The following is a 27766-nucleotide window of genomic DNA, read 5'->3' as shown; positions in this document are numbered from 1 at the left end:
ACAACTTTTGCCTTGGTTGAAGCAGAACTCAGTCTACAGAGATTTTGTTGGACTTAGGGAATTTTAGGGCTCCCTGGGTTGGGATGAAATCCAGGCTGGTATCAATGATTTTTTAGCTGCTATTTGGAAAGCACAGGTTTGGCTCTTGAAAGATAAGAACTTTGTTTTCTCTATAGAAGCAAGTGTTTAAATGTAAATACTGTAGAGAAATTCTTAAAAATCATACTGCAGCACATCCTTAATTGACTCTCCAGTAATTAAGATAAAGTAATTGGTAAAGTAATCTATCCTAGAGCTGGTTTTAAATTTTCACAGTGAAACCTTATTTTGGCAATAAACTGGGCAGCAAATAAAACTCAGCTGTCAGTAAGAAAGAAGTCAGATTGGTGAATTTTAAAGAAAATTCCCATTTACTCTTTCAAAAGCATAACAAGCTTGTGGTACTTGAGCTGTTCTGAGGAGGCTCAGTGAGCAAGTGTGAGCACCCAGGGTTGCTGTGGCCAGGCAGGGCTGGACTCTGAGCCTGGACTTTTCCAGCCTTTGTGATTCTGAGCATTGACAGTGAGAGGAAAACACCACTAGTGTTTGATGGTGCTGAATACAAATCTGGAGCTGCTTTTCCTCTGAGCCTGTGGCCCTTGCTGCTCTGCAGGTGGACTACAAGGCAGATGAGTGGCTGATGAAGAACATGGACCCCCTGAATGACAATGTGGCCACCCTCCTGCACCAGTCCTCAGACAAATTCGTGGCTGAGCTTTGGAAGGATGGTAAGAGAGCTCAGCACAGATTGTTGGTGATTTCACCTTGCTGGATGACTTGTTTGGGGTTTTTTTTATGCCTGTTCCTTCCTCACCATCCACTTCTCCATTGTAAATATCTACGGCATTTTCTCTCTTATTTAGTGCCCAAAGTACACCAAAGAATCTGAGTTGCACCTCTGGTCCCTTGCACATGTTCCATTTCTGCTTCTCATGTTCATTACTGGAACTGATACTCACTTATTACCTGTTTCTCTGTGTCCAATTTCATGTGGAATCTTGTCCTAAATTTTGCTTGGGACTTGCTGCAGTGGAGTCCTGAGTGTGAACAGCTGTAGTGGTTCTTGCTGTTGGTAAATTTGTAAACATTGTCTCCTGTGAGCATCAGTACAGTTATTTCCTGTGCTGTGGTGGGTGGTACTCTGGAGCTCCACATCTCCTGAAATGAATTGCACTAGCAGCCACAGCAGTGCTGAGGTATTGCACATGAAAATCAAATCCTGTTTTAACTGTACACTGCTGCTCAGCCAGGTTATCTGCCCATCACCTGAAAGTATTTATCAGTATTTTACCAAATGACTCCAGAAAGCAGAAATAGCCACATAAATACTTAGCAGGGACTTTTCTATTCTGTTTATTAACATCACAATTTACTGATGAGAGTGTATGTACATGTCACAGGATATAAACCCTGTAGTTTGCTACTTGAGGAGGAAATGAAGCTTGTGATTTAGGTGGTGCTGGAGGTTAATGCTGAGTTTCCCTCTTTTGGCAGCCACAGAGAGCAGCTTTAATGAATCTATAAAGAACTTTTTGGTTGGGGATCTGCTTCTTTCCCTTGGAGGACACACACAGAGCCATTAATTGTGTTTTGGTCCAAATCCTCAACCCCTGTTCCCACAGACCATTGAAATGTGCATGGAATATGTTGTGGCCTGACTGCTTTTGTAGCACAGTGAAGTGTGTTTGCAACTGATGAACCTGTTGTTTTTACTAACTCAAGTGTCTTGTGTATCTGCTCTTCTGTTTTCTGTTTCTGCTGTTTCTCTGCCTTAGAGATTCAGAATATTCAGAGAGCCTGTTTCTATGACAATATTTCTGGTCTTCATGAGCCACCAGGTGAATGGATATAAAACACTAGGCCTACTGAAGGCAGGGCTGTTGTTCCTCCAGGAGAACCATTTTTGCTCGTAGGCTTGCATGAACTTCTCATTTCATGCTGAATTTAGGTAAAACCCCCCAAGCCCCCCTGGGGCCCCCAGTGCATTCCTGTCCAGCTGCTGCTGCACACACACAAAGCATCTCCAGTTATGCATTGCAGATGAAAAGGTTTGTTGCTTCCTGGTTCCATGAGGAGATGTAGAATTGCCTCTAAGTGACAATTCTGGTAGCTCCAAGCATTTGACAGAATGCAAAAGCTTTGTAACACTATCAAGCTTCTTTCTGCAGTCCAACATTGACAAAACTCTGGGATGTTTTAGGATGTGGCTGTGTCCTTTTGGGAGAAGAGCTCAAGACTATTTTGAAGTGTCAGGATAGTGCTGCAGTTTTAGTGGGAGTAGAAAGCAAAATAAATTTCTTCCAGCCTTGTTGGAATTGTTTTCTTAATTTAAAAACCTCTTAATTTTAATATTTGTATAAGCTGCAGATGTTTTTTTGAGTATTGAGAAATCAAGAAATGCACTTGGAATATCTTTGAAGACACTTTAGCTATTTAATTCAACTTCCTCATCCTTCTTGGATTCTTCTCCCCAAGTTTAGAAACACATGGATGTGAGGGCTGTGCTTTCAGATTTTGGGTTTATCTTTCACTGCTCCTGATGCATCCCATCCCTGAGGAAGCCAGGGGTGTTCCTAAAGGAATTCCTGGAGAGCTTTGTTCCAGGGGTGATGGTCCAGTCACACAGTTCATGCTTTAAAAAGAGCTTGCATTTAACTCCAATAATCCTGTTGGAATGATTATATTTATATATTTATATTATATAACCCTCCTAGAGCTGGAGCACAGAGAGGAGCAAAGCAAAACTGTGCAAGATCAGATCTGTTTGCCAAATTGTAGAAAGGACAGGGTGAAAAAAAGCTGAGTGGTTGCAGTGCTTAGTGAGGCCTGCTGGGTGCAGGTTTCTAATATTGACAAGCATTTCATCCTCTGTAAAACTGACTCCCTGCAATCTCTATCCCATGTCTGATTTGGGACAGAATTCTGCTTACAAACAAGTATTTGGGATATGACCTTATAAACACCTTACCACCTATTTATTTCTCCAACTTTAATAAGTTTAATTCTTGTGTTCAAAACACTGTGGAGGATCTGAGCTCTGCTCTACACACAAAACTTAAAACTGGCTATTCAAATTTGCTGCCCTGTGTTTATCTGTTTTTAATTTTTTTTTTTTTGATAGATCTTTGACCAGTGGAATATTAGGAAGAAGTTAAATAGTGTCTCTCATTTGTCATATAACTCTGGTAGCAAAGCAGAATTCCCTCTCTTTGGTTTAAATTAATTTGAAGTTAATGTGACAAAATTGAAGCTGTAGCCTACAAATAGTTGCTTGTTTCTGGCTGCCCAGCTGGGAGAACCCACAATTGTTGGGATTTGCTCAGTCCTAAGAAGCACCAGCTGTAATTATTGAGGTGTTAAGCCACCTGTGTATCTTTTAGTGAACTGTTTACATAATTCTTGGCATGCACATGGAATCACCTTCAAGGTTTTAATGATGGCAGTCACATTTCTAATTGTACTTCTGAAAAAAACCTTTGAGGTTCTTACCCAAAATCTTCCAAAATATTGAAGAAAAATCTCTATTGTGATATTTTCTGGCAGCTTGGAAGTGATTTGGTGTGGAGTTTTCCTGGTTTTTTGGGTAGGGAGGTCTTTGCAGGTGTATTTAAAAATGGGAAGAACTCTTCCAAACAGCAGCTGAGCACAAGTCTGGCAAATACTTTTCCCTCTTGTCACTGAAATAACACTTAAATTCCTATTAAAATATGAATTAAACTCAGGTTTAATCTATCTGGTTGTCACAAGTGACTTTTCATGCACAGATGTGTAATTCCAAATGTTCAGCCCAGAAATGCTGTGCACTGTAAGAGCTCAGATAGAAAGCTGCCTGCAGCTGGGATTTCCATCTCTGTCCAGTTGATTTCAATACAGCAAACAGCTTTCCTGGTCATGTAGAACTGCAAGCAAAGAGCTGGATATTTCAGCCTGTACCTCCTGAAGCTGCACTCCTGTGCTGATGAGTCTGTGGCTTTTGGCCCCCAGCTTGTGCACAGTGTCCCCGTCCCGCTGCGGCTGCCTCGCGCCCCGGCACTCGCGGCATCGTCCCCACCGTCCCCACTGTCCCCAGAGCTTCTGCTGCCCTCCCCTGCCCCCTGCCAGCCCCGGGGCACTCAGCCCTCCCTCTTGTCCCCCCAGTGGATCGCATCGTGGGGCTGGACCAGGTGACCGGCATCACCGAGACAGCCTTTGGCTCTGCCTACAAGACCAAGAAGGGCATGTTCCGCACCGTGGGGCAGCTCTACAAGGAGTCTCTCACCAAGCTGATGGCCACGCTGCGCAACACCAACCCCAACTTCGTGCGCTGCATCATCCCCAACCACGAGAAGAGGGTAGGGCTGCAGGCCACTCCTCATTCTTGCTTCTCTTCACTCTTCCCCTGCTCTGAGTCCTGCATCCTGCCTGCCTCTTCCTTCTCCCATCACGGTTGTGACACCGAGCAGTAAATGTCCTCTGAGAATTCCCTGTGCATCCCCTGATTCACACAGCTGGCTTGTGGCCTGAAAAACTGAAAGTACAATTAAATGCCAATTAAAATAGTCATTGTTTGGTTTGTCCAGGCTGGAAAACTGGACCCACATCTGGTTCTAGATCAGCTCCGGTGCAATGGGGTTTTGGAAGGAATAAGGATCTGTCGGCAAGGATTCCCAAACAGGATTGTGTTCCAGGAATTCAGGCAGAGGTAAGAACAGCAACAGCCTTTTGAGCTCTTAGGAGCTAAAATTCCTTGTTAAATAGTTGAACTTTGAGTCCTTCAGAGTTAAAGTTCCTTGTTAAATACTTGAATTTTGAGTTCCTTGGAGTTAAAGTTCCTCGTTAAATAATTGAATTTTGAGTTCTTTGGAGTTAAAGTTCCTTGCTAAATAATTGAAGAACCCTCACTCCTCTCTCCTCCCCCAACCCAGCTCAAAGAAAATCAAGATGTGATTGTGAGGCCTTGAACTTTCAAGTGTTTAATTACTGCAGTTTATTCTAAAGACAGTAAGGAAAGGGAAACAATCCAAAATTGGCTGCTGGAAAAGCTTTGTGGAGAACTCCCCTAACTGTGCATTTGGTCACTGTAGTTGTGCTGTAAATTTATACTATAAATCACATTGCTTATTGCTGAATGTAAAGGTGTTTTTTCATTTGCCTTCAAGGTATGAGATCCTCACTCCCAATGCAATTCCCAAGGGTTTCATGGATGGTAAGCAAGCCTGTGAGCGTATGGTAAGTGTTGATAGCTAAACATTTCAAAACATTGAAAAATTCCCCAAACTGTCCATTTCTTTGTGTAACAATGCCCTTGATGTCTGTTTAGATCAGAGCCTTGGAGCTGGACCCCAACTTGTACAGGATTGGACAGAGCAAGATCTTCTTCCGGGCTGGAGTCCTGGCACACCTGGAGGAAGAGCGGGATCTGAAGATCACAGACATCATCATCTTCTTCCAGGCAGTGTGCAGGGGGTACCTGGCCAGGAAGTGAGTGTGCTCTTGGGGCTGGCTCTTCTTTGGCCTCTCTCAAGCCTCTCTGGCAGGGAGCTGTGCATTAGAACTTCTGTTTCAGGACAGATTTTCTGAGTGTGTTGCCTGAGGAACTGTAATTGTATCCTGGGTATTAAGTGGATTTTTGCCTGGGAAGAATTTGCACCTTCATTCCTTAACAATATCTCCTTTCCCTGCTCTTGCCTTTGAGCCTTTTACAGAGGCTGCAGATTCCTTTATCTCTCCTCCTGTCCCACTGGAAGTTCCTGGAAGTACTCTGGAAAGCTGCTTTTTAAAAATTAAAGTAGCTAATCCATCCTGATTTTGTCTTTTTAAGAAAAAAGCCTGTTGAGAGTAAGAACAAACAGCATTTTTAATTATTGGAAATGGTGAATTCAGCTCTTGCTCTGACTCTATAGGAGCAAGAACTCATACATTTAGTGTAGTTACTGAAACTTGTAAATAAGCCTATTTATGGTCTGTAAGTGCTGTAGGGTTGGGCAACCTAAAATGAAATGATGGTCATCTGTATTTAAAACAAACTTTTTGCTGTCTTCAGGGCCTTTGCAAAGAAGCAGCAGCAGCTGAGTGCACTGAAAATCCTGCAGAGGAATTGTGCTGCATATTTGAAGCTGAGGCACTGGCAGTGGTGGAGAGTCTTCACCAAGGTTCCTTCTGTTCTGTTCTGTTTCATTCACATATAAATAGGTGAGTGCAGGGTCTCACATTTTCATTTCAAACCTTTGCAGGTGAAGCCTCTTCTTCAGGTCACTCGTCAGGAAGAAGAGCTTCAAGCCAAGGATGAGGAGCTGATGAAGGTGAAAGAAAAACAGACAAAAGTGGAGGCAGAACTTGAGGAAATGGAAAGGAAACATCAACAGGTTTGTGTCCAAGAACAGTTTTTGATGGACAGGACATGAATTGTGCTCTGTCCCATGTGAGGGAGCCAAGTTGGGGAGCAAAGAGGATCAGGTAGCTGATTGCCACTCACAGCATGAGCTGTTCCTCCAGGGATGCACAAACATGTTAACAGAACAAAACCTGGTTCTGTGGCCTTTCCTGGTGTACAGGAGAAATTCAGTGGCAGTGTCATTCTGTGCCAGGGCTGGGCAAGCTGTGGGCAAAGACTTGGGACAGCTCTACAGACCTGGTGGCTTTCTGTGATGGCAGAAATTTGGGGAATAAAGGAAGAGCAGTTTCAGGGTCATCTGCCTGCACTTGTGCATTTGGCAGTGTCCCATCCTGGTGCCTAACCTGGACAGCCATGGAGTTGGTGGATGGAGCCCTCAGTGGATGAGGAACTGGCTGGATGGGGGCACTCCAGGAGTGCCAGTCAGTGGCTCCATGGCAGTGACAAGTGGCATCCTCAGGGATGGGGTGGCCAGAGTTCCAGTGATTCCAGGTGCCAGGATCAGCCCATGGCACTGCTCTGCCACTCTGCAGGGAGCAGTGCAGGAAATCCTGCTGGAGCCAGAGCTGGTGTCCTCTGCACTGCTGCTAAAGCCTCTTCTGAAAGGCTCTGGTTTGGGATGTGGACATGGGAGGCAGGAATTGGTGCAGAACGTGGCCTTGAAGTACCTCTGTAGTTGTCACAGGTGTAATCTCTCATGAGAGACTTTGAAGTGTCATTTTTAAAGCTTTACTGCCTTTTGTATTTGCAGGTTCTGGAGGAGAAGAACATCCTTGCAGAGCAGCTCCAGGCTGAGACAGAGCTCTTTGCAGAGGCTGAGGAGATGAGGGCTCGCTTGGCTGCCAAAAAGCAAGAGCTGGAAGAAATTCTCCATGATTTGGAGTCCAGGGTTGAGGAGGAGGAGGAAAGAAACCAACTATTGCAGAATGAGAAGAAGAAGATGCAGGGCCATATCCAGGTATGGTTCTGTGACTGGAGGTGGAGAAGTAGGATGGGGAAGCTTCCTCAGCATCTTTACAGGACAGAGGAATTTGGCTCCTGAGTGGAATTAAATGAATTCCCTTTCCCTTTCCCTTTCCCATGTTCAGTGTGATGAGCTTTGTGTGCCCTCAGTCAGGTGAGGGTGGGGACAGAAAGGAAAGCCAGGATGCCCTGGCAGTGTGTGCTGAGAGATAATTAAAGGGTTTCTGAGAGGGCAGGAACCAGGCAGGGTCTTACAGACAGACTGATGGGATGGTGTCACTTGTGAGGAAAACGTTCCTTTTTGACTGAAATCCAGGGAACATGAAGGATATTCCTCATCTGACCTTACAAGATAATGTCACTTTCTCCAAGTTACTTGATTGAGGTTTTTTTGGAAATCAGATTATTTAGGTGCTTCCTTTTAAGTAATGGTGGCCCTGAAAAGGGTGAGAAGTTACCTCTGTTCCAAAATATTTAAAGTAGTTGAAGAGGAAATAAACTTCTCACAGCTTTTGATGCCTTTTCATAAATGTCTATTAACCATATTTAAATGAATCATATTTAAACCCTTAGAAGCACAGTGCATTATTGCTTTTTTTACTCTTTGTGTCAATAACTGAACTGTCTCAGCTGTGATATTGAAATAAGGGGAGTTGTTTCCTGTGGAATCTCTTCCCAGATCCTGGCATTTTTCCACCAGGTGCCCCATTCAGGTGCAGTGTGCTGGGAAGTCTCTGACATAAATGATTTGGTTGTAATTAAATACAGAGTCTTAATTTTATAGTTGAGATTAGGAAGATGGAGACTGTGGCAGTGTGTGTGTTTCCTAGACAGCACATTTCTCCCAAAGCTGGAATTCAGAGCATCAAAAATCCCATGTGTATCCCATGGCCCTTAATTCCTCACCAGCTCATTGATCCTGTAAATGAACCTGACAAAGCGAATGTGGGTTTAGTGTGTGTTAGGGCAAGAGGCTCTTCAAAATAACACATCTTTGTCACTGAGTTAAAAAAACCTAAATGTGACCACATGGATCACCTGGAAGATGCACAGATGCAGTTGTGTCTCTCCCCAGGACCTGGAGGAACAACTGGATGAGGAGGAGGGAGCTCGGCAGAAGCTGCAGCTTGAAAAAGTGACAGCTGAAGCAAAGATCAAAAAGATGGAGGAGGAGATCCTACTGCTGGAGGACCAAAATTCCAAATTCCTGAAGGTGAGAGCAGTGGAGATGCCAAGGGGCAGCTCCCAAAGCTGCTGGCCCAGGATCTGGGACATTTGCATCTGGACACTTGTGAGACACTGGAGATGAGTTTGGGCTGACAATCCAGAGGGAGTTTGTCATGCACTCTTCCTAGTTTCATGACTCTGCCAAATCTTAGAGCTGGAAAAATTGTTTGTAGCACTGTTCTCTGCAAACAGATTTCCAATGCTGTCCTAAAGCCAGGCTTGCTCTGTGCTGAATTCCAGGTCTCTTGGAAAAGAAGTGTTCATGTTTCCAAGCAATTCCAATTGATCCTTGACATTGACAATCACTTGAAGTGGAGCCTATGCTAGAAACAAAACCTGTAATAGAATATTGTGCTCTGTGACACACCTCTGTGGGTTTTGTACATTCCTTTATTTGCATTGCTTAGGGACTCCTGAAGTGGTGTTTAAGTTCTTTTTCCTCCCCTTCCTCCTCCCCAGGAAAAGAAGCTGATGGAAGATCGGATTGCTGAATGCTCTTCTCAGCTGGCTGAAGAAGAAGAAAAAGCCAAAAACTTGGCCAAACTGAAGAACAAGCAGGAAATGATGATCACTGATTTGGAAGGTTTGTTGTGCCTGGAGTGGCCTGGGAAGAGGCTGGAGCTGCTGCCAGGAGGGGATGGATCACTTGGGCCAGGGCTGCAGTGTCTGCTCAGCCTGTGCAGTGTAACCTGAGCTGGGGATACTCCTGAGCTGCTCTTTCAGCCAGCTCCTGAGGGAAATTTGTGTCTCTTGCAAGGTTTGCTGTATCTGACTGCTCAGTCTCTCTCCTTGAACTTGTCAGGTTTTCATTTCTGAGAATCCATTTTCATTATAGACACATTCAAAAATTCCTGCTGTTGCCTGTGTCCATTAGCACCAGGGGAAAACATCCTGCACCTGGGAAGTTTCTCCCACTTTCTCTAACACCACATCAGTGTATTTCTGCAGGAATGGCAGCAGGCACTCTTTAGGCTTCCAGGATTGTTTTTCAATAAGAAAATCTCAATTGTTTTGCTTTCCTTAATATTTATCTTCATTGTATTTATAGATATATTTTATTATTTTATAGGGCTTTATTTTTATTGAGCAGCCTGGTCTGGTGGAAGGTGTCCTGCCCAAGGCAGGAGGTTGGAATGAGCCTAGCTTTAAGGTCCCTTCCAACTCAAACCATTCCATGATTCCATCTAAAATAGTTCCACTCCTTTAGCCATTTATTTCTGATTCTTTTGCCAATGTTGTCACAAGTTAAACCTGCTCTACATGCAACCTTTCTTGATTTTATGTTGGTTTTTGAAAATTACTATAGATACTGTGCAACATCAATGAGCTGCCAAGTCAAAGTTGCAAAATAATAGAGAAAGTTGTTCACTGTGCCCTGATTTGGGAATATTTCTTGCACTTGGTGTGTTGTGGCCTGTCTTGCTGCATATTTTAAAGCTGATGTGCTTCTGGAAGAATATCAGAGTTTTACCTTATCTGTGTGGGAAGGTACTGAGCTAACAGAGGTAGCAGTGATGGATGAACCTTGTCTGTAACAGTTGCATTCAGACTTTAAGATGGGTCTAAGTAAGCTTTACTCACTGGAAAATAATGCTGGAGTAGCTCTGTGCTTAAATCAGGACTAGGAACTTGACAGATGGGTTTGGTTACAGAGCCAAGACTGATGACCTTAGAAGTGGAAATTAAAGCTTATATTCAAGACATGCAATTTCTTGGCTAGGAAAGCAGAGTAAAATGATATTTACTCTTGGAGATGATTCAAGAAGCCATTAAGGTCTCTGCTAGAGTCTTGGCACTGCTAGGCACTGATATTTGGGGGAAAAATTAATTCAGTTTGCTGTGAACTTTCTCAATTACAAAATTGGGTCTTGTGATACTGCTGTAACTGTCAGTCACCAGGAACTCCATGTAAAAACAGAGGGAAAAGTACAATTCTTTTGGAATGTGAGCCTGTTTGGAGAAAAGCAGTGTTACTTTAGGTTGTGTGGAAAATCCCAAGTAGCCCAGGGTGGCTCTGAGGTGTTTCTTGACCATGGCTCCCTTTCCATGTGGAAGATCCTGCTCCAGAAGGGGGTTGGGAAAAGTGTGAGGGAAATCTCTGCACTGAGGAGCCACAAAGTATTGAACAAGGACAATAACTCCTGCTGTCACTTAGAATTCTACATTTGTGCCAGTGCCTTTAGAGCTGTGCTGAGGCTCTGCTCAGCAAAACCTTCTGGGGCTGAGATGTGTTCCAGCCCTGCTCAGCAGCTGCTGTGGGCAGCACAGCCAGGATCTGCCTTGCTTCTGCCACAGGCAGAATGTTTTGGTGCCAGCTGAGTGTCTGTGATTGCTCTGGCCCTGCTGTTGTCCCAAAGAATTCCTTAGGGCTGGAGCATCCCAGCTACCCAAGTCAGTTAGTGAATATTGATGGGATGGGATTAAACAGCACAGATACTTGTAAAATGCTTCATTCCTCTGTACTTTAAGCTATGCCACGTTCCAGTAGACTTTGTGAAGTCTGGCCTAGCCCTTCCAAAGCCATGCAAGCCAGCATTTGTTCCAGTCCACAGCTTATCTTTTCTGAGTGCTGATGTCTGTGATTATCTGGCCTAGCAGCTCAAGCTGCTCTGTTAGATCCCACTCCTTATTGTCTACCAAGATGTTTCTGTTGCCTCATCTCAAACTATTCACAGCTGTCAGAGACTTTCCCCTGACTTTCTGGCTAAGTCATGCAGTTCTCCTTTGCTGTTTCATTTTTCTGCAGACTGGAGAAAGAATTGAGGCAAATTAAACTTCCCACCCTTCCTGCCACCCCAAACTCTCTGAGGGTGACAAGAGGAACAATTCCATAGGAATTTAATTCTTTGCTTCCTTTAGAACGCCTGAAAAAGGAAGAGAAGACTCGTCAAGAGTTAGAAAAAGCTAAAAGAAAACTGGATGGGGAAACCACAGACCTGCAGGACCAAATAGCTGAGCTGCAAGCCCAGATTGAGGAGCTGAAGATCCAGCTGGCCAAGAAAGAGGAGGAGCTGCAGGCTGCAGTGGCCAGGTCAGTGTGGGACAAAGCTGCTCCCCAAACTGAATTTCAGCTGGCTGCACTCAGAGCTGGGGTTGCTGCAGTAGCAGCACTGCTGGAGCAGCTCTGTGCTGTGCACAGACATGGAAATTGAAAGGAATTCAGGGATCCCTCAGCATCCTTGCTCTACAAACTGCAAAAAGAAGTTTCATGTGGTATAACAGTGTTTGGGCTCTGGAAGCTTTTTTTAATTTCCCAAAATTTGGTTTTAAGAGGGAAAAGTGTGTATTTCTCAGTGGGTTTTAAAGTGCTGGGCAGGACAGACTTTGTGTGATACTCCTGCAGTCCCATGTTATGCTGAACACCATCTAGATTTTTGAAGTATAATTTTGCAGGAAGAGAAAATTCTACACATGGAACATTTCTGGGGCAGTGTTGAGATCTACAGAACTGGAATATTTGACTGTAAACTAAAGCTTTATAATTCTGATAGTGCACCTTGGTTTTAGGTTTTATCTGCGGTATCTTTCATCCATCCCTGGAAGTGTCCAAGTTGGACAGGGCTTGGAGCAACCTGGGATAGTGGAAGGTGTCCCTGCTCATGGAAGGAATGGGAATTTGATGATATTTAAGGTCCCTTCCATTCTATAAAAATTTATATTTATTTTATTCTAGTGGAAAAGTTAAGGTGTTTTTGTAGATAATTTAAGGATGGTTGCAAGAGGAGGTGAAATCCCATTCACTGTGGTGCCTCTGTTTGACAGAGGGGATGAGGAAGCAGTTCAGAAGAACAATGCACTGAAAGTGATCAGGGAGCTGCAGGCTCAGATTGCAGAGCTGCAGGAGGATCTGGAGTCTGAGAAGGCGTCGCGGAACAAGGCAGAAAAGCAGAAAAGGGATCTCAGTGAGGAGCTGGAGGCTTTAAAAACTGAACTGGAAGATACTTTGGACACCACTGCAGCACAGCAGGAGCTGAGGTAGGATCATGGTCTGTGTAAGAAAGCACCACTGACATTCATCTTTGATTTACAAAAACTGAAATGTTGATTTTGTGATGACCCTTTGTGCTTCCTCCAGGACAAAGCGAGAGCAGGAGGTGGCTGAACTGAAGAAAGCAATTGAGGAGGAAACCAAAAACCATGAAGCCCAGATCCAGGAGATCAGACAGAGGCATGCTACTGCCCTGGAGGAGCTCTCTGAACAGCTTGAACAGGCCAAAAGGGTGAGAAGAAAATGAACTTTCTGCTTCAGGGGTTTTTGTAAGAACCACAGGCAGCGTGGTTCCTTCCAGGATACCTGAGCTCAGGTTTTCCATCATCACAGAGCCAAGCTGTCCTCTAAAAATCCAAATTGTTGAGATTTATCATGTTGGTTTGACAATATTGCAGCTATTCAGCAGCACATCTGTGCTGTGTCCTCTGGTCACCAGCAGCAGAGGCACATGTGGATCACATGGCTCCTGTTCTTGTTCAGAAGGAACTTTTCCAAAAAAAGAAGTGTCAAGTTTTTGAAATTACAGCTGAGGTCATTCACAGATGTGTGTGTGGACAGTTCATATCCTGTGGTGATGTTTTTCTGCATTGTGAATACTGCATGAGCTTCCTTACTATTCTAAATTAAGTGAGAAATGTAGCAGTTAAACTATGATTTTCACAAGCTTTATTCACCTGAAAATTTCCTGCATGTCTTCTGCTCCTTAGTCAATAAATATTCTCAATAAGAGCATGAAAAGATGGAAAAATACCCTGCAATCTGAAACAAAACTCCTGTGACAAGATGCTGTCAGCTCTGGTGATAAAGCAGGAATGACACTTAAACATCCCTTATGCCAATTATTGCTTTTTAAAGGCTTTTGACAAATGTCAGTGCAGTGCTGAGAATTGCTTTGTTCTGCACTTCCAGGCTGCTCTGCCTACTCAAATCAGGGCAGCTTTGGTTCATATCTTCCCTTTTATTTCTGTGAGATGAGCCATGCTGATCTGTTAATGGGCACATTCCTTCCTCCTTGCAGTGCTACCAAAACACTCATTTCCAGTGCTGCCATCCCAGATCCTGCCTCTGCTGCTCCTCACTGTTACCTGTGCTGCTGGGAGAGAGCACCCTGAGCTCCCTCAGCCTTGACCTGACACACACACAAAGTTACACAGCAGCATTTTCAACACTCCCTGCTGACATCCTGCTGAGCACCTGGCTTCTCTCTGAACATGGAAACCTGATCTGCAGAATCATTTTTAACAGAATATACCTGCAGCAAAGAGTTGAACTTCTTTCCTTTTGTCTTTACCAGTTCAAAGCAAACCTTGAGAAGAACAAGCAAGGCTTGGAGTCTGACAACAAGGAGCTGGCCTGTGAGGTGAAGGTGCTGCAGCAGGTCAAGGCAGAATCTGAGCACAAGAGGAAGAAACTCGATGCTCAGGTGCAGGAGCTGACTGCAAAGGTGTCAGAAGGGGAGAGGCTGAGGGTGGAGCTGGCAGAGAAGGCCAACAAACTGCAGGTAAGGCTCTGCAAGTCCTGAAACCCTGGAAAACAGGCAAGGAACTCAATGTTGTAACCATGAGCAGAAATGTGGCTGATGTGGGAGGTGACCTCAGCAAGGGCTCTCATGGACTTGGGAGCCCCAGAGGGGTGATGTGCCTCAGGTGGGGAGGGCTGGACAGCTGTGACATCAATCCTGAACCTCCTGGGCTGTGGGAGAGCTCCAGTGGCTTTGAAGGATGTGCCTTCCATCCTGGAGAGCAAATCCTGCAGGGAGCTCTGCACATCCAGCTGCAGTACAGGTTTATGGCTTGGCTGTTGGATTGAGTAGATTGGGATGAGCAAAAATTGAGGGTGGCCACAGGTTTGCTTTGGTGCTCCAAGCTGGGACCTGGCAGGGAGGGGTTGCAAGCACAGGCCCATTTCTGGCTGACTTCTGAACCACAGCAATGAGGACTTCAGGTAAATCCAGCTAAAGCACTTCCAAAAGGGAATGGCCCAGCTCTCTGGAGGAAGCTTTCAGGCTGTCTCTCACTGTATATAAAAGTAATGTACCCAAAATAATGAGCTGGCACCTGCAGTAACCTCTTCTCTTGCAATGAAGCTTTAGACCCAGCTGCCACCCTGATGATTCCTGATCCCTAATGCTTCCATGAAATATATGGTCCTAGAATTAAAAACAGCATTAAAGTGTATGCAGGGGTCAGAGCAAAGTGCTGCATATCAGAGCTCTATAGCCTAACTCTTGTTTTGTTACTGCACTTCAGAACTGACATTCAACTTCCATTTTGCAGCCAAACTTCAGTGGTTTTAGCTCCTTGTCTCTCTCTGTTGGGCTCTGTTGCTGTCTTGCCGTAGCTGGAATTTGCTGAGGTTTTGTGCTGTGCAGTTCCAGCCCCCAGTGGGATTTGGGCTGTGCTGTTACCTTTGGGCTCTTTGCTTTGCAGAATGAGCTGGACAATGTCTCCAGTCTGCTGGAGGAGGCAGAGAAGAAAGGCATCAAGTTTGCCAAGGATGCAGCCAGTTTGGAATCTCAGCTTCAGGATACACAGGTGTGTGTGCAGCAAAGCTGAGCTTGGCACTGGAGCTCTGCTCCTCAGGGAAATGCTGACTGATGACAGAAAATACATTTTCATTCATGCTTTGGAAAGTCCCCTGGGTAGAAGCTGAATTTCCTGTTCAGTCCAGTGAAATGGGAGGGATTGGGATGGCTCAGCTACATGAGGAACTAAGTTTTCATTATCTGAGCCTCACTGCCTGAGAGTTGCTAGTTCTGTTTTATGTCTTTGTCTCTGAGGGAGATAAGAATCAAATAAAAAAACCCTTTCCAGGCAGAATTTAATGTCAATATCTTTAGGATATATGAGGAATAATATCCTGTCTTCTACTGACAGCTTCAAATTCTTACAGCTGAAGTTCAAATTGCCAGGTTTTGGTTCTTAATGAAGAAATTGCAGCTTTCTGCAGATATTCATCACTTCAATATATTTTCTCTTTCCTGTATTAAAGTTCTCACAGTGACCACTTAACTCTGAATGGTGTTAATCACAGCTGGAGGGGTTTCTAGGGAGCAGGATGGGGAGAGGGGGTGGGATGGGGACTACACCTGTCATTACTTTGTTATACAGAAGTTCCCACCTTTAAAGTGACCTTTATATTTAAACAGTGCAGAAAACATAGAAGCATGCTGCCACTGCAGGATTTGCTGCTGCATGTTCTTCCCAGGTGGTTTAAAATAGGTGCTCTATTCTTGTCTGCAAAAAGAAAAAATACATTTTGAAGGTGACTTCTGTGCTAGTCCCTTGAAAGATGGAAAAATATCATCCATTAACTTCTAGAACAGACTCTGGCGTGGATTCCCTGAGCAGAAACATGCTTTATGAAGGTTTAAGTGTGCCCAAAATGAATGATCAGTGACTTTTTGAAAACCCAAATAACAGATGTCTTCACAAAGCATGTCTTTGTCCCAAAATCAGAGAGAAAAATAAACCTGGAGCTCTCCATGTGGAGCTGGGGGGTTTCAGAGCACACTCAGCTCTGCCCATGCCTGTGTTCCAGGAGCTGCTCCAGGAGGAAACCCGCCAGAAGCTCAACCTCAGCAGCAGGATAAGGCAGCTGGAAGAGGAGAAGAACAACCTGCAAGAGCAGCAGGAGGAGGAAGAGGAGGCCAGGAAGAACCTGGAGAAGCAGATGCTGGCCTTGCAGGCCCAGGTGAGCTGCTGTGAGTGGCAGCACTCGTGTGAGGAGCTGTTCCACACTGGTGTCCCAGAGCTTTGGGGAGCACATCACAGAACTTCCACAGGTGCTGGAGCAGATTTTGGAATAAAGTTTCCTGTGGCTTTTCTCTACTGCAGTCATGATGTGTACACTGACCTGCTCAGACCCTGAGAATTGCCAGTTTTTGTGTTCCCTTAGCTCACAGTAACATCTGTTCCTGCTTTTGCACTTTGCCCTGCATGCCTTTCCTCCCTCTCCTGATGCACTAGGGGACTTCACTTGCTTTTCCTGAATTTCAGTTGGCTGAGGCCAAGAAGAAGGTGGATGATGACTTGGGAACCATTGAAGGCCTGGAGGAGACCAAGAAGAAGTTGTTGAAGGACGTGGAGTCCCTAAGCCAGCGCCTGGAGGAGAAGGCTCTGGCTTATGACAAACTGGAAAAGACCAAGAACCGCTTGCAGCAGGAGCTGGATGACCTGATGGTGGATCTGGACCACCAGCGCCAGATTGTCTCCAACCTGGAGAAAAAGCAGAAAAAGTTTGACCAGGTACTCCAGTCTCCTGTCATCTTCCTGCTTTTTAGGATTTTTAAATGACATCTTGTTGTTGTTGTTGTTGCTGAGCCTTGTGTAAAGAAGGGTCTGACTGGTGTGCTGAAGTTGGTGATAAATCTCTGAGCAGCTGGCCTTTGTTAGGAACTTGTCACTCCCAGTTCTGTGAGCCAAATGCCATCTCTGAGGCTGGTTAGATCAAGTAATCAGCTCTTCATATAGAAAAAGAGAACTATGCTGGAACAAAAACTTCAGAGTTTTATTGTAATCCCTCGAGGTAGACTAAAAAAAGGATCTGAAGAGTGGAAGGTGGAAATTGTATGAAACTTGAGTCTTGATGAGTGGCTTGCTTTCCTCCCCTCGTCCCAGAGGGGCTGTAGCTGCTCTCTTAGTGGCACTCAGATCACCACTGGGGGACCAGACAGCTCCTGGAGGCCAGTTAAACTCAGAGCATGCAGCAGTTCCTGAATAAAACACCTGAGGCAGGAAGGACCTGACTGTGGAGCTGAAGAGGTGGATTAATTGTTCCTTATGTTCAGATGCTGGCAGAAGAAAAGAACATTTCAGCCAGATATGCAGAGGAGCGAGACCGTGCAGAGGCCGAGGCGAGGGAGAAGGAGACCAAAGCCCTGTCCCTGGCCCGGGCCCTGGAGGAGGCCCTGGAAGCCAAGGAGGAATTTGAAAGGCAGAACAAGCAGCTGCGTGCAGATATGGAAGACTTGATGAGCTCCAAAGATGATGTGGGCAAAAATGTGAGTATGGTTCCACAGGCTGTTTGTTCCAGACTGGGAATAACAGGGAGAGCTCCCTGGCTGGAGAAGGGCTGCACAAGAACAGAACTTTCTGAAGCTCACCCAGAATGCTGGAGGAATCAATGCCCAGCATAAGGGGGAGGTCCTTGTTAACATCAGGCCTCTTCCAAAGCTGTATTCTCACCCTCATGGAGATCCCAGATACCAATTTTATACTTTTGGATCGATGGAGGTGGGACTGCAGTTGGATAGAACTGGGTATGTGTTGCAGCTGTGATAGATGGGGGCAGCCACACCCAGCATTTTTGTGTTGCTGGGTGGTTTTTTTTGTGTGGAAATGAGGGATAATGAGGATTTCTGTTCCCTTTGGTCAAGCTGAGTTGCAGGACATGGTTGGACCAAAGGCAGAGCAGAACTGTGATCCTGCAGTGTCCTCCCTGCTGCACCCAGCTGAGGCAGCAGCAAAGGCCCCCTGCCCTTCCCTGATGGTGTTTGCTGTGTCACCCTGTCCCACCCCCACATCACTACCCAAGGACCAGATTTCCCCTTCTGCCAGGCCTGGGTGAGGGGAGTGGGGCTGCACTGACACTGTGGGGGCTCTGCTGCAGCCCAGAGCTGCTGCTCTGCCTGTCCTGGTTCAGTGCCCAGTGTCACCAGTGCAGTCTCTGCCTGTCCTGCTGTCAGAACTGCTGCTGGGAGGCCCCTGAAGGACAGGCTCTGATCAGGGTTTGTGCCTTAGGTCCACGAGCTGGAGAAATCCAAGAGAACCCTGGAGCAGCAGGTGGAGGAGATGAGGACTCAGCTGGAGGAGCTGGAAGATGAACTGCAGGCCACAGAAGATGCCAAGCTGCGGCTGGAGGTGAACATGCAGGCCATGAAAGCCCAGTTTGACAGAGATCTGCAAGCCAGAGATGAACAGAACGAGGAGAAGAAGAGGATGCTGGTGAAACAAGTATGTCTGTTTTACTTTGTGCTGTAGTCAGAAGGGGAGGAAGGTCTCCTGCCAGAATTCTGGGCCTCTGTGCTACCAGAAAAATAAATCTCTACTCTTAAAGATTCTCTCTATGGGAACCCCAAAGCATAGCACTTTTACAAACCAGACAGTAGTTCTGTCAGCTGAGGGCTGGCCATTGTCACCAGGCAGTGTCAGGTGGTGCTGGTGACCTCCTAAACCACTGCAGGAGGTTTGGCTGTAGCTGCCTGGGTGTATTCCCAGCACAGGGATATCTCAGTTGCATTTTCAAGCCCATCCTATTTGATGTCCAGGAACAAATCCATGGATGCTGAGATAGACTTTTAAATTAAGTGAACAGTTTCCTAAATGCAAATCATGGCAGATCTTCCAGGTTTGTCAGACTTGGGGATTCTGGGAACACAGGGATCAGAAGAGCCTCAAGAAATGCCTTCAGAGGATCATGCTTGATTCTAAATTAACATTAAGTGTTGAGGAATAAACCAGCCAATATTTCAAGATTTATCTCAAAGAAAACAAAAACTGAGAATCACCAGTCTAGAGATATCTTAGGAATAAATCTGGCCTGCAGGGTTTGGAAGGTCACTGCAGTACAAAGTTGCTGTTATCTGAACTGGGCAAGTGCTCCTGACCTTGCACTGGGAGGGAGATTTGCTTCAAAACAAAATATTCTTTCATGTTGGTAACCTGTGGCATTTCTGGCTCAGTTTATTTTTGCATAGGTTTGGCTCAGTCCATGTTGTCTGACTGTTCATACACCCTTGTTTTGTTTTGGGAAAAGAAGTTGTTGGTGTATAAATGCCAGTAACAGGCTGTTCAAAGGGAATGGTTTCATTGTTTTCTGGAGACAATGAGGTGATTCTACTTCTTATTTTCCATCAGAGTTAGTGACATCTGCCCTGGAGCCATCTCCAGGGATGGGAGTGGTGGGCAGGGGCTGAAATGGAAATGCTCCAGATGCTGAGTTCTTTCCTGGGGTCTCCCTTTGGCTCAGTGCAAATGCAGGTGGGCTTTGGCCTTGCCTTGCCCTTAGCTGCCATTGCAGAGCCTTGCCAGGGGGCCCAGCAGCCGGTGCTGCAGGGCTGAGCTGCCTGCCTGCCCAGGTGCGGGAGCTGGAGGCCGAGCTGGAGGACGAGCGCAAGCAGCGCGCGCTGGCTGTGGCGGCCAAGAAGAAACTGGAGATGGACCTGAAGGACCTGGAGGGGCAGATAGAGGCTGCAAACAAGGCTCGGGATGAAGCCATCAAACAGCTCAGGAAGCTCCAGGTAGGCACAGCTGCTCAGGGAGCTGGGTTCTGTCCTGGGAGCTGCCCAGGGGCTGCTTCCATTCCCTGCAGCTGCAGCTGAAGGCAGGAGGAGAATCAGACTCTGCTGGGTCTGAGAGTGTCCAACCTGGATTTTTATGCTCTAGGGAAAACTCATCCTTTTATAGATTCACAGAATGCTTTGGGTTGGAAGGGGCCCTGAAGCTAATCTTGTTCCAAACTCCCCCACCACAAAACCACTTCCCACATCCCTGGAGGTTTCCAAGGCCAGGTTGGACAGAACTTGATGCAACCTGGGATAGTGGAAAGTGTCCCTGCCCATGGCAGGGGGGCACTGGATGATAATTGAGGGGCCTTCCAGCTTAGGTCATTCTAAGATCCCACTCTACAATTCTATGGAGTGCTTGAAGCCTTGGAATGTGATATTTCTGACCAGGCATTGAGTGGTGGAAAGATGAGAAAAGGAAATTTTACAATACAGAGGAACTGGAAATGCCTTTAAGTGGAATGAAGCCACATTGGGAGAACAACCTCTTAGGGACTGAAATGCTTCAGAGCTGGAATGGCTCTTGTGATTGTCCTGGCTGTTCCTCACCCTGCCCTCCCCCTGCAGGCTCAGATGAAGGACTACCAGCGGGAGCTGGAAGAGGCCCGAGCATCCAGGGATGAGATCTTTGCCCAGTCCAAAGAGAGTGAGAAGAAGCTCAAAAGTCTCGAAGCAGAAATACTCCAGCTCCAAGAGGTGAGATGGAAATCCAGGAGATTTGTTTTTCTTGTTTAGAGTGAGGCAAAGATGAGAGGGTAAAAAAAAGTGAAAAGCAATGTAGTGAGTTGAATAGAGAGATGGGAGTCATCAGTGAGTCCTTACAGCTTTGTAGGAGTCTGGAGTAGGAGTCTTCCTGGATTGCAGGGAAGCTTTACTGCTGCTTAAACACATTTGAGGCTTCCCTGCAGAGTGCTGGTGGTTCAGGGGTCTCTGGGAAGTGCAGTGCTCAGTATCAGCACTGAAATGGGTTGTTAGGGTTTACATATTTACAATTCCCTCTCTGGTGCCCCAGTGGACCATTTGTGTGTGTGAAGGTTTATCCCTCTGCCCTCTTAGCCCTTTCTCTAATGGCCATGCTTGCCCTCACTGTTGGTAATTTAAGTGAGAACTCCAAGTCTTGCTGCACCTCTCATCTTCCAGTGTCCCTGTGGTGCCACAAGGTCAGACACTGGAGGGTCCCTGTGCCTCTCCTGTCTGCTTTAGGCAGAGCTTGCAGCCCAGACTCACCACACTCTTGGAGCCTTCACAGGCACTGCTCCTGGCACTGCCTGGAGCTTCTCCAAGTGGACTTGGGTGGCCTTCAGACCTCAGTGTGGCACTTGTAGAGCATTTCATTTAGGAAGTGCTTGAGTGTTTCTGCCACTTAATGCAGATTTATAATCAGAGGTTCAGTGCTGTTGTGCTGAAGCTTTTTAATTTTTATTATATTCATGCTGAGAACTCTGTGAGAACCTAAAACATTTGCTTAATTTAGCATCTACTTTACACTGACTGTCTATCAGAACATGTGGCACAGTGGCTTCTCCTGCTGCTGACAGTTTGGGTGTTACTGATCTTCATGGATTTTTTCCCTTGCCTTGTGTGGGGAACATTTCAGGGAGAAGTAACTCCACTGCAGTCCCAGGGCATGGAGGGAATACCCAGCTGTGTCCTGCTGGCTTATCCATTAAAACCCCCAGGGATATCCCAGTTCACAGCACCCCCGGGGCTGTTGGAGGCTGAGCTCTGCAGGAGCTGTGCCGCTCCTGGGCTGCCCTGACTGTTCCCACCCCGCAGGAGTTCGCAGCCTCGGAGCGCGCGCGGCGGCACGCGGAGCAGGAGCGCGACGAGCTGGCAGACGAGATCGCCAACAGCGCCTCTGGGAAGTGAGTGCAGCCTGGGGCTGCAGGGAGGGCAGCATGGAGTCAGGGAAAGGCTCTTCCCCCAGAGCGTGCTGGGTGCTGGCACTGCCCAGGCTCCCCAGGGAATGGGCACGGCCCCAAGGCTGCCAGAGCTCCAGGAGAGCTTGGACAGCGCTGCCAGGGGTGGACAGGGTGGGATTGTTGGGGTGTCTGTGAAGGGCAGAGGCTGGGCTGGATGATCCTGGTGAGTCCCTTCCAGCTCAGGAGACTCCCTGATCCTAAGTGGCCTCCCCAGGAGCTCTGTTGGCTCTGGAGACCCCTGACCCCTCCCCTATGCAGGTCAGCACTGCTGGACGAGAAGCGCCGGCTGGAGGCTCGGATTGCCCAGCTGGAGGAAGAGCTGGAGGAGGAGCAGAGCAACATGGAGCTGCTCAACGAGCGCTTCCGAAAGACCACGCTGCAGGTGAGCCAGGGCCAGCTGGTGCTGGGTGTGACATCCACAGAGGCCCTGGTGGCACTGAGTGTCCCCTGTCCCTCCCTGCCAGGTGGACACGCTCAACTCAGAGCTGGCCGGCGAGCGCAGCGCGGCCCAGAAGAGCGAGAACGCACGGCAGCAGCTGGAGAGGCAGAACAAGGAGCTCAAGGCCAAGCTGCAGGAATTGGAGGGCTCTGTCAAGTCCAAATTCAAGGCAACAATTTCTACTCTAGAAGCCAAGATTGCACAGCTTGAAGAACAGCTCGAGCAGGAAGCCAAGTAAGGGGAACAGACCTGGTTGCCTGTGTGGGTTGAATGGCTGAAGGTTTCATGCTGGAAATTTCTGAAGGGCCTTGGGTTTATTGTTGGAGACTCTGTTCAGGGGATAAAACAGCAAGGCAGCTGTAGAGTAACTGGGCTTGGGAGGTGCAGAATGGATTTCCTTCCTGCCAGCTGGATAAATTCTGTAAGGTGTTGATGTCCTAGAGCCATGAAGTGCTGCAGGAGTTTCCTGAGAAAAGGTGAAATGTCCCCTTGAGACCCCTAGTTGCTTGGTTAGGAGGAACAGCCTATGTGGGACAGCTTGAGATGTGCTCTCCAGAAATCTTTCTGCAGTGAATTATCCATCCGTCCTTGCAATCCTATTCTCAAAATTCACTTTTTTAGCTGGTTCCTCTCCTCATCTGCAGGTGGAGCTTGTCCTACCACCACCTCTGTCCTTTCTGTGCTCTGCAGCAGGATTGTGTTACTGGTAAAGCAGCAGCTTTAGAGCTGCTCTGTCCAATCTTGTGAAGGCACCTCTGAGCCCTCTGTCCCATGCTCACATTGCCCCAGGGCTTTGTGCTCTGAGAGCTGCACCCCTGCATCGCAGCCAGCCCCTGGCACACGGATCAGCTCCATTGCAGTGTCTGGCATGTTCAGAGAGCTCTGTCCCAGTTGCACCTTCATGGGGGAAGATGTGGTGCTCCCAGCCCTGCAGCACTGGGGCAGACAGTGGCTCTGGGCTTTGCAGGGAACGAGCAGCTGCCAACAAGCTGGTGCGGCGCACGGAGAAGAAGCTGAAGGAGGTTTTCATGCAGGTGGAGGACGAGCGGCGCCACGCGGACCAGTACAAGGAGCAGGTGGGTGGGGGCTCAGTCAAACCCCCTTGGGGTGGGGAGGGCTTGTGAAGAGGAGCTGTAATGGAAAGGGAATGTACAGTGGGATTAAACCAGCAGGGATTGTCCCTGTGTGTGAGCTCTGCTGGCACGGGCTGTTCCCACCCCGCTCTGGGCCGGGAGCTCCACGGTGTTCGGGGCTCCGGGCTGGAGCCTGGCCGAGGCTGTGCTGGCCCCAGTCGGGGGTGCAGCTGCTGGGTGACCCTCAGTGCTGGGCTGCTTGCAGATGGAGAAGGCCAATGCCAGGATGAAGCAGCTGAAGCGGCAGCTGGAGGAGGCGGAGGAGGAGGCCACGCGCGCCAACGCGTCGCGGCGCAAGCTGCAGCGCGAGCTGGACGATGCCACGGAGGCCAACGAGGGGCTGAGCCGGGAGGTCAGCACCCTCAAAAACAGGCTAAGGTCAGTGCCACTGCAGCCCTGGGGCTGGGATGGCCACAGACCCTCCCTGGGGCAGCATCCCTGGGGATCAACCAGTGGGAACTGCTGGGATTAGGGAATGGGTCAAACTAGAGCCTGGTGATGACAACAGGGAAGCTGCCAGATGTTCCACAGGGATATTCCTGACAGCTCTTGGGCTCAGGCTCCTCAGAGTTTGCATTGGCAGGTTCCCTGGGCAGCCAATTAAACCCAGCCATAGGTAAATGTGAGAGGAAGCAGCTCAGTTGTGCTTTTCCAGTGGCTGGTATTGATCCTGTTTTTCCTGGCCCTCATTTTTGGGAATGTTGCAGCAGTTTCCTTGGGAGCAGGTCTGTGGGATCCAGGTGTGTGCCAGGGACACAGGGGGCTCAGCAGGGGTGAGGCTCCTGCAGCCCATGAGCCACATTGAGGGGCACAGAGGGGCTCAGCCTGGCTGGATCTGAGCTCAGCTGAGCTGAGCTTCCCTGAGCAGCCTTGGAATTCTGTGCAGAACTGCTCTTATCTATGATGGGTGCTCCTGCAGAGACAAACTTTAGATTTGCAAACCTAAGGTGATAGTATAAACTAAGCAGGAATTCCAGAGTGCCAGATGTGTTGGAGCTCAGGGTTCTGGCTCCTTGGGGAGAGAGGAGAGTTTGAGACTCCCTGTGGGAAATATTCCTCCTGAGGCTGAGCTGCCCCATTCCCTCCTTGAGCAGGAAGGGCTGCTGGGGGGACCTTCCAGCACTTGAAGGGAATTAGGACAAGGGATGGAGGGATAGGACACAGGGAATGGTTCTCACTGCCAGAGCACAGGGCTGGATGGGACATTGGGCAGGAATTGTTCCCTGGGAGGGTGGGCAGGCCCTGGCACAGCTGTGGCTGCCCTTGGATCCTGGCAGTGCCCGAGGCCAGGCTGGACACTGGAGTTTGGAGCAACTGGGACAGTGGGAGGTGTCCCTGCCGTGCAGGGCTGGGATGGGCTGAGCTGTAAGATCCGCCCAGCCCAGCCCAGCCTGAGCCCTGCTGCTCCTGGGCTGCCCGGGCCCCTCACCCCGCGCTGTTCGCAGGAGGGGAGGCCCCATCACCTTCTCCTCGAGCCGCTCGGGGCGGCGGCAGCTGCACATCGAGGGCGCCTCGCTGGAGCTGTCGGACGACGACGCCGAGAGCAAAGGCAGCGACGTGAACGAGGCTCCGGCCGCCCCCGCCGAGTAGCGCCCGGACCCGCCCGCATGCACAGACCTTGCAGCCCGGCAGGAGCCCTGCCCCGCCCTGCCCTGGAACTGCCTTGGGGCCGGAAAGCTGCCTTACGACCCTCGGCATGTGCTACAAGGTTCCTTATCATAGGTCAACCATGTCTTAAGGCTCTCCAGCCTCACCACACTGTACCCTGCTTCAGATATAGGTACAACTGCTTTTTTATATATAGTAAACAACCGGGATCGTCTCTGTTCAGTGCATCTCTTTTCCAGATACTCATTGTAAAGCCATTTTATAAAGTATCATGTGAAGGATGAAACTTTTTTTTATCAATCCAGAAGCGTCATTCCCAGCGGGTGGGTGGCCAGGCCAGGCCAGGCCCTGGCTGTGCATGCCTTGTGTCCAGCAGCATCCTTCAGCCCGGGCTGGGCGCGGCCGCTCGGATCAGTGAAGACCAAACCGCACCTGTTCGTTTCTTTTCTCCCAATTGTTGTGATCCGCACACGAGCCCTGAGTGAACTGTGAAAAACGGCCTTGGGAAGTGTTAGAGGGAAGTGTAGGGATGAGTGAGTAGTGTCCATTTTTATCCTGCAATCCCATTTGAAGTGTTCTCAGCACTGCTCCATCCGTTCGTGTCCATGCAGTCCAGGCACACCGAGGTGGGTCCCCGTCCCCTGCACAGCCCTGAGTGCTCAGAGCCCCGGGGCCCTGCAGGCACCTGGGCTGGGAGAATGTGACCACCAGTGGGAAATAAACACACAGCACAGGCAAAACTAATTTATTCATGGGAGCCTGAGCCAGGCCACGGGAGCTCTGGGACCCCCGGGGTCCTGTGGGGCCGGGGCTCGGGGCTCCCACCCTGCATGGATGGATGTTGCCTGCCTACAGTTAACATGCCAGTGGATGTGAATCCTTTTTTTTTTTTTTCTGTTGTTGTTTTGTTGTTGGTTTTTTTTTTTTATTTTTGAGCAGTATTACAGTGAGTAGTTAGCGTTCTTTTTGTTTAAATAGCTGAAAACTGACATTACAGAAAGTGCCTTAGACACTACAGTACTAAGACAACGTTACATATATGATTTGCCTATATAACAATGATTTAATGTATTAATTTTGACTGTGCTTCATATCATGTACCTCTCTAGTCCAAGTGGTATTATTGATATTAGTGACAATGAATCAGTGTTAACTAGGAAACTTCCTCTGCCACATGCTCAAAACCCATGGATTTCCCTTTTTGGTTAAAAGCTTTAACATCTGTTGCAAAGGTTTTGTTGTGTGTGTTTGGATATTTTTAATCAAACTGGCTGTTGACCACCAGGCGTCTGACTGCAAATATCTTGTTTTCTTGTATACCCATATTTCTAGACAATGATTTTTGTAAGACAATAAATTTATTCATGATAGATGCGGCCGCCTGCTCTGTTTACTTACTGGAAGAGCTCTCCCGAGGCTGGCATAGACCTTAATAAACGAGATATGACTGGAAGCTGCCTTTTCCCTTCTTCCTGTTTTGTTTGCTTGCTTTTTTTTCTTTTTTTTTTTTTCCTTTTATTTTGACCTAAATACAGCATCAATGGCTTGGTCCGAGCTGTGTCTTTGCCTTTGAATGCCACTGGCAGGGCCCAGCTGGAGCACAAAGAAACTCTGGGCTCTCCTGCTGCCACTCAGTGCTGTGGCACAGCCCCACTCCTGCCTTCAGCAGGGTCTGGGCTCCTGCCTGAACAGTTACATCCCCTGTCTTGGGGTATTGGGGTGCAGAACCTGCCCTGGAGCTGGGGCAGGAAAGGCCTGGGAGCTGCAGGAGCTGGAGTGCAGGGTGGGAGCTTGTGGTTTGGTCTGGGACCAGGGTGGGAGGGGAGGAGGGAGAGGAGAGTGGGTGAAAAACCTGAGGCAATGAGGACACAGAGCAGGCACAGGGGCTGCCTGGGAGCTGCTCCCACCCTGTCCACGGGACCTGTGCTTCCAGGGGCCTGGCTTGGGGCTGGAGTCCCAGCACCAGTGCTGGATCAGCCTGGGTCAGTCCTGGCACCTTTTCCTCCTTCACTGCTGTGGAAAAGAAGAGAAGAGGGAGGGCTTGTCCCTGCCTCTGGCACGGCTGGAATGGGGGCAGGCCCTGGCCCTGTCCCTGTCAGACAGCCTGGGCTCTGTATGAGGCTGAGCTGGGGCTGGGGGTGAGGGAGGCTCTGGCAGCGAGTGCAGCCCCAGAGGAACGGGGGGGGCACAGCCCAGGGTGTCTGTGGGGCCAGAGCCCAGAGCTGGACACTGGCACAGCCCCAGAGCTGGACACTGGCACAGCCTCAGAGCTGGACATGGGCACAACCCCAGAGCTGGACATGGGCACAACCCCAGGGCTGGACACTGGCACAGCCTCAGAGCTGGACACTGGCACAGCCTCAGAGCTGGACATGGGCACAGCCCCAGAGCTGGACACTGGCACAGCCCCAGAGCTGGACATGGGCACAGCCCCAGAGCTGGACACTGGCACAACCCCAGGGCTGGACACTGGCACAGCTTCAGAGCTGGACATGGGCACAGCCCCAGAGCTGGACATGGGCACAGCCTCAGAGCTGGACACTGGCACAGCCTCAGAGCTGGACACTGGCACAACCCCAGGGCTGGACATGGGCACAGCCCCAGAGCTGGACACTGGCACAGCCTCAGAGCTGGACACTGGCACAACCCCAGGGCTGGACATGGGCACAGCCCCAGAGCTGGACACTGGCACAGCCTCAGAGCTGGACACGGGCACAGCCTCAGAGCTGGACACTGGCACAGCCTCAGAGCTGGACACGGGCACAGCCTCAGAGCTGGACATGGGC

The 27766-nt window shown here is 48.5% G+C and overlaps 1 protein-coding gene across 1 annotated transcript in view; it reads left to right on the top strand.

Annotated features, from left to right (window-relative positions):
• Positions 1-26433, top strand: part of MYH10 (myosin heavy chain 10) — an 84868-nt gene extending 58435 nt beyond the window's left edge. Inside the window, exons 15-41 of the mRNA XM_056506117.1 lie at positions 653-767; positions 4177-4370; positions 4599-4720; positions 5178-5247; positions 5339-5499; positions 6062-6170; positions 6252-6383; positions 7164-7370; positions 8451-8588; positions 9062-9185; positions 11462-11633; positions 12365-12577; positions 12678-12822; positions 13888-14094; positions 15023-15127; positions 16134-16286; positions 16592-16840; positions 17383-17595; positions 18335-18547; positions 19672-19833; positions 20446-20574; positions 21655-21743; positions 22059-22182; positions 22265-22473; positions 23207-23315; positions 23578-23750; positions 24818-26433. Coding sequence (XP_056362092.1) covers positions 653-767; positions 4177-4370; positions 4599-4720; positions 5178-5247; positions 5339-5499; positions 6062-6170; positions 6252-6383; positions 7164-7370; positions 8451-8588; positions 9062-9185; positions 11462-11633; positions 12365-12577; positions 12678-12822; positions 13888-14094; positions 15023-15127; positions 16134-16286; positions 16592-16840; positions 17383-17595; positions 18335-18547; positions 19672-19833; positions 20446-20574; positions 21655-21743; positions 22059-22182; positions 22265-22473; positions 23207-23315; positions 23578-23750; positions 24818-24962 — 4182 coding nt within the window. The 3' untranslated portion in view covers positions 24963-26433. The remainder of the gene's footprint in view (positions 1-652; positions 768-4176; positions 4371-4598; positions 4721-5177; positions 5248-5338; positions 5500-6061; positions 6171-6251; positions 6384-7163; positions 7371-8450; positions 8589-9061; positions 9186-11461; positions 11634-12364; positions 12578-12677; positions 12823-13887; positions 14095-15022; positions 15128-16133; positions 16287-16591; positions 16841-17382; positions 17596-18334; positions 18548-19671; positions 19834-20445; positions 20575-21654; positions 21744-22058; positions 22183-22264; positions 22474-23206; positions 23316-23577; positions 23751-24817) is intronic.
• The last annotated feature ends 1333 nt before the right edge of the window (positions 26434-27766 follow it).

This window comes from Oenanthe melanoleuca, chromosome 18 (assembly GCF_029582105.1).
Source record: "Oenanthe melanoleuca isolate GR-GAL-2019-014 chromosome 18, OMel1.0, whole genome shotgun sequence".
NCBI classification, from domain to species: Eukaryota; Metazoa; Chordata; class Aves; order Passeriformes; family Muscicapidae; genus Oenanthe; species Oenanthe melanoleuca.
The sequence above is the reverse complement of the archived record's forward strand: the minus strand, read 5'-3'. Positions and strand labels throughout refer to the sequence as shown.